This window comes from Myotis davidii, unplaced genomic scaffold (genome assembly GCF_000327345.1).
Source record: "Myotis davidii unplaced genomic scaffold, ASM32734v1 scaffold384, whole genome shotgun sequence".
In the NCBI taxonomy this organism is placed as follows: Eukaryota; Metazoa; Chordata; class Mammalia; order Chiroptera; family Vespertilionidae; genus Myotis; species Myotis davidii.
This window is the reverse complement of record NW_006295385.1, coordinates 17,676-36,136: the sequence shown is the minus strand read 5'-3', so window position 1 is coordinate 36,136 and position 18,461 is coordinate 17,676. Positions and strand designations below refer to the sequence as shown.

At 39.6% G+C, this 18,461-nt stretch overlaps 1 protein-coding gene across 1 annotated transcript in view; it reads right to left on the bottom strand.

Annotated features, from left to right (window-relative positions):
- LOC102753524 (hepatocyte growth factor receptor) overlaps nt 1-18,461 on the bottom strand; it is a gene marked incomplete at its 5' end in the record, with an annotated part of 70,413 nt that overhangs the window by 40,339 nt on the left and 11,613 nt on the right. Inside the window, 7 exons of the mRNA XM_006770010.2 lie at nt 3,480-3,579; nt 5,177-5,338; nt 6,041-6,177; nt 6,287-6,389; nt 7,837-7,997; nt 13,586-13,759; nt 14,495-14,629. Coding sequence (XP_006770073.1) covers nt 3,480-3,579; nt 5,177-5,338; nt 6,041-6,177; nt 6,287-6,389; nt 7,837-7,997; nt 13,586-13,759; nt 14,495-14,629 — 972 coding nt within the window. The remainder of the gene's footprint in view (nt 1-3,479; nt 3,580-5,176; nt 5,339-6,040; nt 6,178-6,286; nt 6,390-7,836; nt 7,998-13,585; nt 13,760-14,494; nt 14,630-18,461) is intronic.

Sequence of the window (18,461 nt, the reverse complement as noted above, 5' to 3'; positions counted from 1 at the left end):
CATATTTTACCAGTGTGTGTTTTAAGATATCAGTTACTGAGTGCCTGGTTCTGTGCAAAATACTTTCAAGGTAGGTCTCACATAATTCTCACAATAATCTTATGAGGTAGGTGCTCTGATCACTCATTTTATCTCGGTGAAGAAACAGCTTTTTAAGCTTACATCATTAGACCAGGTCACACAGCGTTGCGTGGCAGAGTAAGGAACATAAATCATAGGCCACTGGCTCCAAAATTCACTGTCTTAACTTCCATGCTACATGTACTGCTTCTTGCTCACTCTACAGTCTATGTTGGTAAATCTTTTCCTATGTTCTCTATTGTACAAAGGCTTTGCTATTATTGTTCCATGCCCTTTCATCTTTCATTTCAAATCTTCCCCTTTGGAATTCTGATTTATGGAGAACTGGAAAATGTGGTTTCCTCTTGATTTATGCCAATGGTGCAGGTTCAGTCCCCAGTAAGGGCAAATACAGGAAGCAAATGGTGAATGCATAAATAAGTGAAACAACAAATCAATGTTTCACTCTTTCTTTCTCTCCTTAAAATCAATCAATAAATATTTTAAAAAGGTTAAATGGTTGGGATTTTTCCTCCAAGGAAAAGACAAACAAGCAACAACATCCCTTAGATTTATTTTTCTTTGATAAGTAGAATTGGAGATAAACCACTTATTTATGCCTGAAATAGAAAACAAACTCAGGATATACATAAAAAGCACAAACAAGCTTGGCCAGTGTTGCTCAGTGGTTGACCCATGAACCAGGTCACTATTCAATTCCTGGTCAGGGCACATGCCCTGGAGGCAGCCTATGGATGATTCTCTCTCATCATTGTTGTTTCTATCTCTCCCTATCCCTTCTTTTCTCTGAAATCAATAAAAATGTATTTTTTAAAAAGCACAAACAAAATTGGGTGATACTTTCTTTTTAAAGTAATTTTAAAAATTATCCTACATTTAAAGTGTATGCTGTATGTAGATACAGAAAACCGATAAATATAAATAAAATCACTTAATGTTATCTTAAATTCAGAGTATAATGCTGAAAGCAATTTATTCCTATCATCCTGAAAATAAAAATGAACAATTTTACTGCTATCACAATAATTTTCTATATAACAACAAGAAATTTGAAAACTATACAATAAACTACTGGTTTTTGAGGCATAATGTAAATAAACAAATTAATATACATTTTGGTGATTAGGTGATTAGTATTTTTATTTTTAAACATTTGAGTTTATTGGACTTAACATTATTGTGGCTGGATCAATATGTCTAAACTAGAGGCCTGATGCACGAAATTCATGCAAGGGGCTTGGACCTCACAGCCACAGCTGCCCTGACCCTCACAGCCCCTGCTTCATCCGGAAGATCGTCAGGACAGCCATCTGCTGTTTGGTTGTTTGGTTGATTTGCATATTATGCTTTTGTTATTATAGGTCAGACCTGACCAAAAGTTTTAATTGCTTAATAATGAATGAGTTCAATTAATCATGGTCAGCTTCAAATTCTATAAGCAGAGGGAACATGGAAGGAATACATCTCTTTATGAAGTAGTTTTCCCAAACAATAGTCAAACAGACTCACTGAATTTTTCATTCTTGTCCAATTCTAATGCATAGTTCTATTGTACTAGGAATATGTTTGTAGATAAAACAACTGCCTCCAGTTAGTATTCCAGATATGTAAATGGAATTTTTATCTTCTACCACTGTTGGGACAGGCCACTCTTACATCATACACATAGGAGGTTTTTAATAAATATTTGGTTACAAATGAATGAAGAGAGCTAAAAGGGGCTTTACCTGTTATTATAAAGCTGGTGAGAGAGAAGGAAGAAAATTTAGCCATATTTTAATAACAGGCTTGGTGTAAATTAGATAAACTAATAATTTCTCAGATTTCTACTTTAAAAAGTCACATGCCAACACCAAAGAAGGTTACTGTTATTCTTATGTGGGTAATAATGTTATATTTGGTTGTGAAGAATTGGCGTCCCTTAAATTAGTAGCAGTGGTATTCTTGGTGGCCATGTGTGAGGACTGGTTTCAAAGCTCTCTACTTCATACGGTGACTCCCTGGAGTATAATCTCTCAGGAATCTGATAAGAATCTAATAATACTCTCTAGAGGTGATGCAATGTGGCTGATTGAGAAGGTCAAGAAAAATTTCATTTGAGGTGACCTTATTGTTTGGTGATCTGGCTTGACATTTTTAGTCCCAAATTGGTTTTTGTAATTAAAGAACATTGTGGCCTTAGTTTTCAAAAAATATTGGATGGGTAATCTAAAAGAAAGTGCTATAATTCAATCTATCACCTGCCCAATCAAGACCCTGCTTGAGAGGGGGCACTGAGAATTTTCATGCTAAGTGAGTGCACCAGCCCAACTAGATTACGATATTTTATATGAGAGAAAAACAACGAAAATGTGAAATCTCTGTAATTAACTCCAACTTCCCTAAGGTCTAAACTAAAATCACCATTTTAATGTGACCTATATAAATTGTTAGAACAAAATAGGTCCATCACTTTTAAGGAGGCATTTGGTTAAATTTTGATTGGCTTTACAAATAAAAGAAGGAAAGGTGGAGAAATAACACAGAACATACATGCTCTAGGACATATGTGTTCTAATGCTCTTCCTCATTACTTGATAATGTTCTAACAAAGGGACCAGAAGAATGGCAAGAAGTGAATGTAAGAAAACATGTGTGTCTGCCGCTTAGAAAGAAACGGATGATCCTGCAAGATTGAAGACTTGACCCATGGGTTTTATTAGAGCAAAAGGGTTGATGTCCTATGGTGCATTAAAAGAAGGGGGGGTAGGAACATGCAATGAACTGAATATTTGTGTCTCTGAATTCACATATTGGAACCCTAATCCCCAGTGTGGCAGTATTCGAAGGGCCTTTGGGAGGTAATGAAGTCATGAGGGTGAAGTTCTCATTTGTGCCCTTGTCAGAAAAGACAAGAGAGCTTCCTTTCTCTTTCTCTCTACCTCTCATGTGAGGTTACAATGAGAAGATGGCCTTCTGCAAATGAGGAAGAATGTCCTCACCGGACACGCACATGTGCTAGTGCCTTGATCTTAACGTTCCCAGCCTCCAGGACCGTGAAATAAATGTTTGCTGTGTCGGCCACCCAGTCCATGGTATTTTTTGTAGCACCCATAGCCCCCCTAACTCACTAAGACAGGAAATAACGGGGTTTGTATTTGTACTGACTGCCTTTAAAAACACTGCCTTCAGTTAGTAATCATCCCTTGTACCTAGACATCGTGCGTGTGTATTTTTTTACAATGCTAGCCTAAGACTATATGATTTGAGTTGTTGGGTAAAAAATGCTATTTGGCCCACACTGCAAGGAAGGTAACTAGCAAACATGAAAGGCAAACTGAAATGTCCTATGAACCGTGGAAGCCAGGGGTAGAGGCAGACACAGAACTTGAAGCACAGCCACCACTCAAAGGACTTACCACCGTGAAGTTCCTTCCTGCTTCACGCACGCTGATTACCATCCTCAGGACACTGACTGAATTCAGGTTTTTCCCAACACCTGTGATTGTGCTCCCACCACTGGCAAAAGAAAACAGATAAACAGCAACATTGAGAGGTTTTCCCTACCGAGTGTTTTAAAAGAGTTCAGTTAAATCACATGTAGTGATGGTAAGTTGTTCCCAAAGCCAAAGACCAACGGAAGTTCAGTGGTAATGGTTCTTTGGAAACAACTTGTTTAACTTGAAAATACTTTCAAAATTCACATTTCATAAAATGAAGAAAATGCATTTGTCTTTTTATTCACCAAATATGCAAAAGAAATGTTTCTCTCTGAAAATAAACTACAAAAACACAAAGACGCGTGAACTTAACTATTGTTACTATACTGATAGAATTAACGGAAACAAGGCAGACTGAAGTGGGTCGAATGAGATATTGATACTCTGCTCAGCAAAGCTATCATTCAGAATTGAAGGTCAGATAAAGAGCTTCACAGATAAGAAAATGCTAAAGGAGTTCATCACCACCAAACCAGGACTATATGAAATGCTGAAGGATATTCTTTAAGAAGAGGAAGAAGAAGAAAAAGGTAAAGATAAAATTTATAAACAACTAAGTGACAACAAATTAATACCAATCAACAAGTGAACGAAGGGGCTTTAGTAAAACGTCCTGGTTTTTGCTGTATAAAATAAACTCGCTGCATCGACTTAAATATCTTACGCCTATGGATGAGGACAGTGGCAGGGGGTAAGAGCAGGGGGTGGGATGGGAACCAGGTCGAGGGGACCTATGGGGGAAAAAGAGGAACATCTGTAATAATCTGAACAATAAAGATTAATAAAAAAAACATGATAAAAAACAAAACAAAAAACCCAAAGGGACTCTAGTATAGGGAAAAGCTGTATGCAAAGCAGGCAGGAGCCTATGGATGAGGACAGTGGCAGGGGGTAAGAGCAGGGGGTGGGATGGGAACCAGGTCGAGGGGACCTATGGGGGAAAAAGAGGAACATCTGTAATAATCTGAACAATAAAGATTAATAAAAAAAACATGATAAAAAACAAAACAAAAAACCCAAAGGGACTCTAGTATAGGGAAAAGCTGTATGCAAAGCAGGCAGGAGAAAATACACTGAAGAATGGGGGAAATAGAGGTGATTCTACTTTCGAGCACTAAGGTTAGTATAGAATTGACATGTACATAAAATAAGTACATAAATGATGCTACGTTAAACTGTTTTACTGAAATCTATTCAAAAAGTAACAGGATAGGATAAAATGTTTCTTGGCATGAACTAGCATTAATAAAGTCAACCTGTATTCAGGACAAGGATGTCGTTTTCACTCCTAAATTGGAAAGGCAGCCTTCAAAAGAAATGAAAAGATAAAACCACAATTCCTCTTGGCTACTCAACAGCCAAATCATTCTGATGTTACTTCTTTTCTTTTTTAAAAAATATGTTTTTATTGACTTCAGAGAGAGGGAGAGATAGAAACATCAATGATGAGAGAGAATCATCGATCGGCTGCCTCCTGCACGTCCCCTACTGGGAATCAAGCCCACAACCAGGAATGGAACTGTGACCTCCTGGTTCATGGGTTGACACTCAACCACTGAGCAATACCGGCTAGGCTTATGTTCCTTAGTTTTACACCCATCGGAAATTTTTCTTACCTAATAAAAGATCTGGTTGGATGGATTTCATAGACAATGGGGTCTTCCTGGTAACTGAAGCTGTCAATCACTTTGTTGGCCAAGTCAATTTTCAGTTTAACAGGAAACTCAGTTGGAGAGTTTTGGGCTGGGGTATAACATTCGAGAATGCTATCTGACACACTGTATAAAAATAAACACACACACACACAAAATGAAGAAAATGAACTTCAGCTATTAAAGATACACATATTTGAAAATTATATCCATAAAGCAAAAGGACATCACTCAATGACTCCTAAATAGGAATTTCCTGATGTGGTCTAGATAAAAGATCTTTCTAATGTAGGCTGTTTATATTTGACTAGATTCCAAATTTAGTCTTGTTTGAGCAAGCCTAAACGTCAAAATTTTAGGATTTTAACTAATTATTAAGGTATCCTTTTGGTATTTGATTAAACTGTGCTATTTCAACCCTAAGAAGCAAAAATATAACTTCTCTACAAACCCAATTTCCCCCACGTTTCTCATCCCCCAAAGTGAGTTAGTCTAATTGTAAATCTTGATGGAAATGTTTATTTTATTTTATTTTCAATTATTAGAATTTCACAACTCATAGCATAGCTAGGATACTAAGATAAAACAGGAGAGAAGATGAATGGAAAGATAAAACTTAAAAGTAGAATTAAACAATAAGGGAAAGGTAGAAAAATGAGCAAAAGGGAATAGATGGAGTTGGAAAGGAAGTAGTTTTATCAGTAAGAGGGTGAATGATAAGTACCTTTGATTTTTCCCATAAAAAAGAATAATTTTTTCTTGAATTGTTAGATGTAGATATTAATCCTACATGACCAATGCAAAAAAAAAAACACAGATTTACAACACCTTTTTAAAGTACAGGTTTTTCCACCAATTGAAACGTGTCTAGAATTCCCACTGTTAAGGTATTTTCCAGTTAAAGTAAGTAAAGTGCCACCGGTTTTAGGACCATAACTTGGGGAAATACTTGTTATTATAGGATCCTGATGAGAGATAAGAACAAAAAAGCAACAAAACTTGTTAATTTTATAACTCTAAACAGATTAAGTAACAATTAAATATCCTACTTCTTGAGAAAAGCAATAGACTTACCACATAAGAAAATGTACTGTATTGCACTGTCCCTCGACCATTTGAAATAGTTATGGACATATTGAAATGCTCATTCATTGCAGGACCAACTGTGCATTTTAACCTGGGGGAAAAAAAACACCCCGAAGAGTTTAATATGTTGCATGTCCAAAGGAGGCATTTTCTGGCGTGGCTGTTTTATATGAAGGGACATAAATGTGTGAGCTGACTATCCTGATTAGCAAGCAGAGTCTTCAGCTCACACATTTGTTAAACCTCATCAATGCAGAATTCACCAATTTGTTCATAAAAATCTAAGTCTCATCCTATAAAATTATAGGCAAAATGTTTGGCATACTTAACAAATAGTATTTCAATAGCATAACAATGACTAATGATAAATAAGCCAAATCTCTTCATTGAAGAATGCCAACAGGTACAGTTCTGTGATTACGTGTGTTTATCAAAGTTCCTTAAAAAGTAATAAAATTGTGAAAGGTTTTCCATAGGATTATTTTTGAATAATCTCATAGTCCTGAAAGATTATAAATATAATTTGTTTTATTAAATAAGTTTTAAAGAAGAGAATTAATTGTTTCACTTTTACAGGCCCTAATTTATAATGCAATGAATAAGAAATTACAAGGTAAATTTCCAGAATTAATTTGTTAGGTCACTAAGCTAAATAACTATGACATTAGTGGATATTTCAGTCTCTGTAAAATGAATAGATTTAGACCTTTCTGTAATCCTGAAAGGAATTCTTTTAGGTATAAAATAACCACTTGATAGACGAGGTTCAACCATAAGACTGTACATTTTTGGTTGTTACTATACAATCACTAAAAATTCTGAATTCTCATACATTATGGGATTCAGATCTCATAGAAGGTACGTGTAGAAAAGAGCCAAACAAGCACAGGTTCTGGATCAGGAACGCCGAGCTTGAAGGCTTATAAATCACCTCGTACCATTTGCATGACCTGTCTCAGCTTCAGGAGTCACCTTTGTAAAACAGGAATGATACTGCTATCTCACAGGATTCGGAAGTGGCTAAATGAGATACACTCCTTACATTACAATGCCAATAAATGTCAGCTGAATGTAAACTTAAACTCATCAGAAAGAGTCTCAAAACTGTGATTCAGCGATCCTACTACTGATGTTACAAAGTAAATTTAAAAGAGAGGGCACATATTGAGCTATTTATTGATTTTTATAGAAATAGCCACTGGGTACTATATTTGAAAACTTTAAAGATGGAGTGACTCCAACCAACCAGTGCTTTCCAATCTACTCAGACAATTTCTGAAGAGTTGTTACAAAACCAGCTGAAAACTCCCAAATGCTGGGTTCTTCTTTTTTTCCATCTAGATAATGTCAACTTTCTCCCTCCTTAATTCTGGTAGAAAATAGATAAAAAACAACAACAAACAAATCCAAAAGGGATGTGATAGACCAAGACTCCTAAGAGATAAATTTTTAGGGACATTTTTTTTACAGGCATTCATTCAAAAACAAACCTGTTTTCCAACCACACCCCAGCAAAGTATTTACTTTAAGATCCTTACATATTTGTTGTACTCTCACTTAGGGTCAAGGTACAGCTCTCATTTCCAAGGAGAATTCTGGTTTTCTTTACATCAAATTTACTATTCTTCCTGAATCCAAAGTCCCAGCCACAGATGGTCAGCGTTGTCCCTCCTTCCAGAGGGGCACTAGTTGGGAAAACCTACAAGGACAACATAGAACTTAAAAACCCCAGTATATTATCTTGCATTTTTCCCACTACCTAAAACATTTAATTTTTTTAAAAAACATTTAATTTTAATTAAAGAAATAATGGTCAGCCTGGCTGGCATGGCTCAGTGGTTGAGTGTCGACGTATGAACCAGGACGTCACGGTTCAATTCCCAGGACACAATGCTGGGATTGTGGGCTGGGTCCCCTTTGGGGGATGTACAGGAGGTGGCTGATCGGTGATTCTCTCTTATCATTCATGTTTCTGTCTCTCCCTCTCCCTTCCTCTCTGAAATCAATAAAAATATATTTTTCAAAATGATGACAAACTTCAGAGTATCTGAACATTAAAACTATCTGACATGCTGCTCTGGTTGGTGTACCTCAGTTGTTTGGAGCTTCATCCCACGCACCAAAAAGGTGGTGGTTTTGATTCCCTGTCAGGGCATATACCTAGGAGGCAGCCGGTCGATGTTTCTCCCTCACATTAATCTTTCTTTCTTTCTCTCTCTCTCTCTCTCTCTCTCTCTCTCTCTCTCTCAAATGAATGGAAACATGTCTTCAGGTGAGGATTAAAGAAACCCCCCAAAACAAAAAAACAAGTTGTTTTCAGCCAATCCAGAGCAGGGACAGAGAGCAGACTCAGCCTGGGTGGGAATGAAGGGCTTCTTGGGCTACTCTGAAATGAAATCGTCTTCTAGGAAACCTTGAGGCTAAAGAAGACATAGTTTGGACCCAGTCTTTTATGCTTAGAACTCTGATTATTACTCCTTCAGGGGCCTCTATGAAACTGCTCAAAATGCCTTCATGAGCCCTAGAAGCCAAGCTCCAACATATGCCTGGTCTGTGTGCTACACTCTGGTTGCTATGATATTCCTCACCCAGAGAAGAAAGGCACACAGTAAAAATATATCTTTTGATATTCATGTTTTCAGTTGCATTCAGCAGCTTTCATAATATCAAACACATAGGTGGTATTCAATACATACCTGCCATTTATTTATATATCATCTACTGCGTGCCAGGTAGCAATGTATGAATAAGTGAATCTATTTCTTTCACTTGTTAATTCACGTTTATTATTGGTTTGCAACTCTTCTATTTATACCAGTTGGTGAGTTGATACACTCAGCCTTTAAAAATGATGTAATATTTAACACATTCAATATATTATTTGTATTAGAAAGAGATGAAAACAGAACTGGAGAGAGCCCCAAATGCGATCTGTATTGTAGTAATGTTTCTAATGATCTCTCTTGGCATTACTTTACATCTCATTGCTAGGACTGTTCCTGCCCCATTGTTCAATGTTAAATAAATAATAGGTTTATTTTATTCTTTCGGATGTGTGAAAAGTAAAGTTAAATTTATTAACAAGTACATTTACCACATGACCGAGCAATCCCTCTTCTGTGTATGTATCTGAAAAACTCTAAAATATTTATTTCCAAAGATTTTGCACCCCTATGTTCACTGCAGTGGCCAAGACATGGAGACAATCCAAGTGTTCTTTGATAAAGGACTGGATAAAGAAGATGTGGTACATATCTGAGTGAATGCTACTCAGTCATAAGAAAAAGATGAAATACTGCCATTTGTGACAACATGGATACACCTTGAGAATATTATGCTAAGTGAAGTAAGTCAGTCAAAGCTAAGAACCATATGATTTTACTCATATGCGGGCTATAAAACTGAAACTCATAGACACAGACAACAGTATAGTGGTTACCAGAGAGAAGGGGTGGGGAGGTTATTAAAGGGTAAAGTGGGCCAAATATATGGTGAGGAAAAATGATTTGACTTCAGATGGCAGGCAAACAATGCAATATACACATCATGTATCATAGAAATGTATACTTGAAAGCTATGCGATCTTATTGAGCAATGTCACCCCAATAAATGACTAAGAGAAATTTTTGATTCCAATCACACACACATACACACACACACACACACACCAAAAAAAGCCTCTGGCCACTGTAATATAAGATAGCATTAGGCTCTTAGGAAGTCTATAAGATAATGGTTCTTAGACTAAAACTATTAAAAACAAAACAAATTTCCAAGTTAAAAATAAACTTCTCAGCAGTTTTGTGACAATCGAGAAAGGAAATGGTCTTTCGGGGGGTCATATTGTAAATTGTGCTGTAAAGTACAATAGTGGGAAAACAGCACCACCATGGAGACAGCTCAGACCGGTCTTTGTTTAAGGCCAGTTAGTGAGAATCTGAAAGTGCTTCTTCACAACTTACAAGGGCTTTTAGCAAAATTCAAATTTGCAAAGGTTCCTATCCTCCCCACATAATAACTGCAAACCAAATTCTTAACTTACCTTGTTTACTACTGCCCTTTAAAGTTTTAGCTTAATGCTTTTATGGAAGCTATTTTACCCATTAAGCCCATGACACAGTTGTGCCTTTCTTGAAAACTTACTTGTCCACGTCTAGCCAAATGAGAACTGCTAGGAAAAAACGATCTGTTTATTATTATGTTAGATATCTAGCAGGAGAGACTACGACACCTAACCCTCCGGGACTTTCTTCAGCCTGAGGCGGTCACACAGCTGCTGCTCCCTCTTAATGAGGCGTCCCCATAAAAAACAGCTGCCAAGGCCCGGCCCCCCTGCAGGATCCCCCCTTTCTATGTAAAAACTGAAGTCTGTCACTCTCCATACATCATGACTTTCTATATAAGGCAAAGGAGTTGGGTGATGATTTGAGAAAAACCACTGTGTTCAAATGGTGCAGCAGAATTGGATATTATAAAAATTTGGCTAGACCATCAGGTTTTGAAAGACCAGCTCTACTTAGCTTCTCTCTCCAGGCTGAAATACTAGAGGGGGCGTCTGAGGCTTTTCCCTAGCTCCTGGTGTAATGTTCACTCTTCCAGGGGAAAGGAAGGAAGCAGTATTGGGCTACACACCCCTGGACAGAATCAACAATGGGTTGGCAAACTCTGAGTTCTCCTGAAGGGCACAGAATCTCTGTGGGAAGGAAATGAGTGTCCAGCATAAAGCTACAGGGGCCGGGGCTCCCACCTGCCTGAACAGGGGAAAAACAGCTACAAAAGGAGCGAGCCTCCTTTCACAGGTGAAAATGATTCCAATGATCATGTTTTCAAAACCCACCAAGGTAATACACGAGAAAGGTAGAAACAATAATAAAAAAAACCCTTGGAAAATTAAAAATTGCCATGTATCAGTAATGTAAGCTATGAACAATAAGGGAAACCAGGTGAGGGGTATGTAGGAAAACAACAACAACAAACTTTGGGAAGTTATACTTCGTCTCTTCAATAGGAAAAAAGTCACAACTATATTGGTGGCAGTGTATTATTAACTGCGTGACCCCTGCCCCTGTAAGATATTGCTGTTGCTTCTTATCTGAGTCTTCTGATCAATTAATAAACTGTTTATTGTCTCACTGGGATTGAATTCAATCCTACAAGCTATGACAATTTTATCCTGATAAATTCAGAATATATTGGAAAGTGCTCTTCCTTTTCTAAAGCACTTCAGATTGCTCTTTAAGTACAAGATCAGACAATAGGTCAGAAACAAAATAATGGGCTTTCAAGTCTGAAATCTGTCACATGTGGAACTGCCAAGAATTTCAGCCATTGAACATTGTGTACCTTGAAAAGCAAGTTAATTTACATTTATTGGAAAGTGAAATCCTATACGTTAGCTGGGTTTTGTGCCTCTAGAATTTAAGACAGATAAGAAAAAGATGAATAATCTGTCTTATTTTGGTTGCAGTCAGAATGTTGAATGTCACGCTCGAGGGCAGCATGAAATCTTCCTAACAGCTATGAACCGAAAGGGATTTATGGGCTCAGCTGCACCCTTTTCCTTCTAACCATTCAGCTGAAGCCGCACTGACTCATGCATGAGGCAGGATTGCCAACTAGAGTGTTGGAAAAGGAAAGGTGAGAGAGGAGGTAGCCTCACACGTTAGGAGAGATTTTTCTGGTTCTAGAAAATTCTAAAATGTTTGCCCTGTTTTTAACCGTTTTAGTATGTCTTTCATGATGAATAAAAGGAAGTACATTGGGCAAAATTAAGTGTTTCACGTGTACAGGTTTTCAACCTGCTCTTATTTAAAACAGCAGCATGGCTACTTTTGAAATAAAATTGTTATGATTTGACTGCGCGTGTGTGTGCGCGCGCGCACACACACACACACACACACACACACACACACACACCACACTGCTCATATCTCTTTCATGGAATAGCTGAGCTCAGTTTTCTAGTGTCTCAAATTGCCAAGGCTGTGTGTTTGAAAAAAAGTATAAAATTACATGTAGTTTTAAAAGTATATTAAAGAACAACAAAAAAGCATACATAAACACTACAGTATAGATAATTATTTCACTATCTTCTAGTTTATTCTCTGACCGGTCAAGCTAAGTTAATAATTGTGTCACACTCAACAGGAAATAATTTGGTTTAAAACTTAGTCACCCCGTACAGATCGTGTCCCAAACCATAACTAAATGAAAACAGCCACGCACTTGGGGGCAGTTCCTGTTCTGACTTGTACGCTTTGTTTACTTGGGCTTGAACCAGGCAACCCGAGGCCTTTAACTTGAATCTTTCACAAGGACCACTTACTAAAGTCCAACTGTCCTTCATGCAGCAGAGAAAGTACACACTGGGTCCTCACCAGGGAAGTATTTTCAAGCAAAACGTGTTTGGATCAAGACATTTTTTAAAAGTGCCAGGGAGATTTTCAAAGTACCAAATATGTACTTAAGAAACGAAGGCAGCAGAGAGAGACGGTGGCTACAATGCCACAGCTGAGGTCCACCGCTAGAAGCTAAATTCTCTAGTAGGAGGCACTTTGATCTCGTTAGAGACTCTACCTCCCCAGTGGCTAAAATCGTGCCTGCTGTGTAGTATGTAGTATGCATTCAAATATTTTTGGAGTAAATTAAAGAAGGAAATGGCTGACACAGTGTAGATTGTACTATAGTCAGCAGCTGCACACTTATGGCTCTTCCAGGACCTTGGAGAGAAGGTGCACAGCCACCCATGGGAGTTTACTATCTTCTTGCCCTGGGAAGTAACTCTAATCTCTCCTGTGATGAGACAAGGCCACCATCTCTGGAGTCAGACAGGAAGAAACCTGTCCTGTCTGCCCCAGAATGGCTGTGATCTCTAGCTTGCACGGCTCAGTGTAGGGTTGCGGGTTATGCCATGAGCAGATCTCTGTGTGTGGTAGAGGCTCATGTGTAGGCACCTGGCAGATAACGTAGGTGGTGAGGACTCAGAAAATGGGGGAGTCAGGAGGGAACAGGCCCCAGTGTGAGGAAATGGGGAGCTTATTTACATCACACTAAGAGAGAGCAACTGCCCAAGGAGAAAACCTACACACAGTGGGTGTGAAGCAAGCGCTTCAGGTACAGGACTCTGGGGATGTGCCCAAATGTCACCCTAACGAAAAAACGTGGGGGCAGATGGTGCTTCCGCTGATGTCTCATAGCTCAGTGAGTCAACTGAGTTTTAGAACTTTTTTTCATTAGTGGGATGTGTGTTTATCAAAAAGCATACTGATAGCTGCCAGTGATTCCTACCTCATAGATTGTAGGATGACAGAGCTCTTGAGTCCATGTTCCGCTGGCGCATTCCTCCAATCGCGCACATCTGTCGTGGCACCAGCCACACTGCACGAAGGGAGGGGCAGAGAGGCACTGGCTGCAGGACTGGAAATGCTCACAGCCCAAGCCATTCAATGGGATCTTGGTGATCTGCAAAGAAAAGTGATATAAAGAGCTTCCAGAAAGTTCGTTTGTTTGTTAAACAAAAACTAAATATACCCAAAATACACATGTAAATATAATTTTACAGAGCCTACGAGAGGGAACACCTATGTGTGCAAATCATGTAATAATGATTATGTGACTAGGGTAAAAGAAATCAAATTCCTTTCTTCCCTCTCCTTCGGGCATGTATGTGATAGAAGTTACCCTGATGTCCAGTGAACACACACCAGCACTGCCATGCGATGCTAGAGGTTCTACTTAGTAGAGACGTTTTGCTCTGTGTGAGACAATGTTAAAGTAACAAGAGTATAATGAAGCATCTGGAAAGCACACTTGAGCCCCCAGGAAATTCTAAGTACGTTTACATATCATTCCAGCATCAAGATGCACCTCCTTCTCTCAGAGAAAAATGGGTTACTGTTTGGCATCAAATTCCAATCTGCATTTTAGGATCCATCTGCCTGTACTAGAGTTCTTACCTTAGGACTGTAATACTGATTTAGTCTGCTTGTTTTTCTCATTGAGAAATACAGGAGAAAAGGAAAAGTATATATTATGAAGAGGATCTCCCTGAGCTGCTGTCTTCCCTAAAATAAAAATTTAACTTGACTTCACAAGATCTCTGAAATACTCGAGAGGTGAGTCCAAGACAAAGAGAGAAGTCAGAAAGGCCCTCCTGGCACTGGCAATACATACCCACTCAGGAAGGACGGCACTTACCCTCTTCCCCGTGACCACCAATGTGTAGCCGTTTTGGTCTAATGGCTGCTCCACAATCATTTCTGGAGACACGGGGTGGGAATCCAGGCGAAAATTCACATGAGGGGTTGACGATCCCGATCGAGAAACTACAACCTGGGAAACGAAACAGAAAACACCTTTATTCCAAGAAGCTCAGTTTACATATAAGTGGGAAATGTGGATGGTAACGGTAATAACAGATTTGGAGAGCTTGTGGGTGTTCAAACTAAAGGGCCAATGGTTTATCTCATTGTAAATCAATCTGACATCTAATTTTCTGCCTTGAAGACAATTCATCTGAACCCCCAAGACAGTTTTCCTAGGACCTTTTAATGGTTTCTAGGGAAGGAGGTCTCCTAATCTGCCAGCACATGCAGACAAATCGTCATGACTGCACTGGGGACTGGAGGAGCCCAAACTCTCCCCTGAACAGAAGACCTCACTTATGCTATGGGGTTTCTGGATTATTTTATTTTATTATTTTTTAAAATCTCTCTCTGTTGTGGAGAATATTACAGATGTCTACCATTTTTCCTCCCATTGCCTCCCTCTACCTGGTTCCTGCCCTGCCCCAGGCCTTCACCACCCTATTGTCTGTGTTGTCATATACTAGTAAGATCTTTGGTTAATCTCCTCCCACCCCCTACCCCCACTCCCCCCTTCCCTCAGAGATTCATCAGTCTATTCCATGTTTCCATGCCTCTATTCTATTTTATTCACCATTAGACTTCTTGTTCATTTATTTTGATTTTTAGATTCAATTGTTGATATGTATTTATTGCCATTTTATGGTTCATATTTTTTATGTACTATTTCTATCATTTCTTGAAGGCACTCTGTGTGTTTTTGTGCTCAGAAAGCGAAAAACCCACCCTCGGTGGTTTACACTGAACATTTTTAGGAGGTGGGAATTAGAGGCGGTGATCCCCAGGCCTTCACCACCCTATTGTCTGTGTTGTCATATACTAGTAAGATCTTTGGTTAATCTCCTCCCACCCCCTACCCTCTCTCCCCACCCACCACTCCCACTTCCCTGAGAGATTCAGTCTGTTCCATGTTGCCATGCCTCTGATTCTATTTTGTTCATCAGTTTATTTGGTTCATTAGACTTCTTGTTCATTTATTTTGATTTTTAGATTCAATTGTTGATATGTATTTATTGCCATTTTATGGTTCATATTTTTTATGTACTACTTCTTCTTCCTTTTCTTAAAGAATACCCTTCAATATTTCATATAATACTGGTTTGGTGGTGATAAACTCCTTTAGTTTTAGTGGTTTTTTGTTTTTGTTTTTTTTTGTTTGTGAAGCTCTTTAATTGACTTCCAATTCTAAATGATAGCTTGTCTGGGTAGAGTCATCTTGGTTGTAGGTCCTTGCTATTCATCACTTTGAATATTTCTTAAATTCCCTTCTGGCCTGCAAAGTTTCTGTTGAGAAATCAGCTGAGAATCGTATGGGCACACCCTTGTAGGTAACTAACTGTTTTTCTCTTGCTGCTTTTAAGATTCTCTCTTTGTCTTTAACCCTTGGCATTTCAATTATGATGTGTCTTGGTGTGGGTCTCTTTAGGTTCCTCTTGCTGGAGACTCTGTGCTTTCCTGGACTTGTAACTCTATTTCTTTCACCAGGTAGGGGAAGTTTTCTGTCATTATTTCTTCAAATAGGTGTTCAACATCTTGCTCTCTCTCTTTTCCTTCTAGCACCCCTATAATGTGAATATTGGTACACTTGAAGTTGTCCCAGAGACTCCTTACACTATCTTCATATTTTTGGATTCTTTTTTCTTTTTGCTACTGTGATTGGGTGTTTTTTGCTTCCTCATATTCCAAATCATTGATTTGATTCTCAGAAACCTCTAAACTACTCTAGAAGCCCTGTGAATTATTCTTTATTTCAGTTAGTGTATGCTTAATTTCTGACTGGTCTTTTTTCATGTCTTTGACATTCTCACTAAGATCCTTGAAAGTCTCACTAAGTCCCTTGAAGCTCCCATTAAGACCCTTGAATAATCTTATAACCATTGTCTTGAACTCTCTATCCAGTTGTCTGCTTGCTTCCATTTCTTTCATTTATACCATATTTCATTTTCTCTGCATTTTTAGCTGCTTCCCTGTATTTGTTTATATGTACTAGGTAGAGTGTTATGTCTCTTGGAATTGGTAGAATGACCTTGTATAGTATGTGTCCTGTAGAACCCAGCCTCCCTAGTGACCTGAGCTGGGCACGCTAGGTGCGCCCCTGTATGGGCTGTGTGCACAGTCTTGTAGTTGAGCCTTGATTGCTGCTGCCATCACTGGGAGGATTGCCCTTCAGGTTAATTGGCTGGAGGACCAGCTGAGTCTAAAATGGAAGACCTGCTGTGCAGGAGACACCTCTATGGAGCAGGACTTGCTTCAGTGGGGCTTTGGCACTCACTGAGTCTGCCTCTTGAGTGTGTTGCTTGAGGATGTATAGAGTTGTAATCTGGTATGTGCACCAGGTACACTGACTCTGGGGCCTTTTGGGGGGTGCAAAGTTAGCCACTACCTGCAGCCACCTGGCAGGAGCTATAGAGAGATCTGCAGATAACTGCTACTTGTATTGGGCTAGGAAGTGCCCAGGCGAGGCCCAGCTGTGAAGCAAGGCAGGTGAGTATTGGGACTTTTATTGATAGTTTTGGGGCATATCAACACCAGCTTCTGCTTGTTTGAAAGATTTTAGCAAAGTCTGAAGCCTGAACCAGGACAGACCATGCATATGGAAAAGTAGCTACAAACAGCACAGGTGGGGCTGCACATTGGATGGGGTGGAGCCTCAGGGAATCTCCAGGGTGGAGCGAACAGCATGGGCTATGCTGGTGAAGACTCAGATATGGTTGCCAGTCATCTCTGCTATGGGAGAAGTCCCAGTACAGGAACAATGACCCCCGTGAGCACCCTCATCTGGGAGAAAGTTGCCTCGAAGTTCCTGCCTCAGATGCCAGCCAATCCAGTTTCTTCCCTTATATCCCTGGGTCCCCTAAAGCCTCCCAGCTGTAGCTCAGAGGGATTGAGGCTAAGTTTGTGCACAGGCCCTTTGAGAGGAATACCTGGGTCTCCAGCAGACTCCGTGTTACTCAGCCACAGTCTCTGCTGGTTTTTATAGCCCCAGGTTATGTGGATGTCTCTTCCCAGCTCTGGAACCCTGGCTCCTCACAGGGCAGTTGGTATCTGAAGCTGTGATATCCCTCCCAATTAAAAATATGGCACACATGGGTGTCAGACCAGCCCATTCTGTGCCTCCACCCCTTCTGCCGGTTTCAATGTGTTTTCTTCTTTACTTCTCTAGTTGTAGGACTTCTATTCAGGCCCCTTTCAGGTGGTTCTGAATGATGGCTGTTCTGTATTTTAGTTGTAATTTTAATGTAGTTGTGGGAGGTGGCAAGTACTGGCGTTTACCTACACTGTCATCTTGGTTCTTCCTCCTGGATTATTTTTTAATCTATCCTTCTGATCCTCCTGACCAGGCAGCTTCCCTTGACGTAATGGGAAGCACACTGGATGGGGATTCTGGAGACTTGGCTCTAGTTCCAGCTTTGCTACTTTTAAGCCATATTTATAGACCTTAGGAGGTCAAAATAGGTCCTTAGCTACTTTGAAATGCTGTTGTTTTTATAAACCACTATAGGCCTGGTGCAGGATTTGTGCACCGGTGGGGTCCCTCAGCCTGGCCTATGGGGACTGGGCTGAAACTGGCTCTCTGACATCCCCTGAGGGGTCCCAGATTGTGAGAGGGTGCAGGCCAGGCTGAGGGACCCCACCAGTGCACGATTGGGGACAGGGAGGAACTGTGGGAGGGCTCCAGGGCATGTCCGGCTGGTTTTGCTCAGTCCCGTTCGGCTGGACCCCAGCAGCAAGCTAACCTACCGGTCAGAGTGTCTGCCCCCTGGTGTTCAGTGTGCATCATAGCGACTTGTTGAACAGTA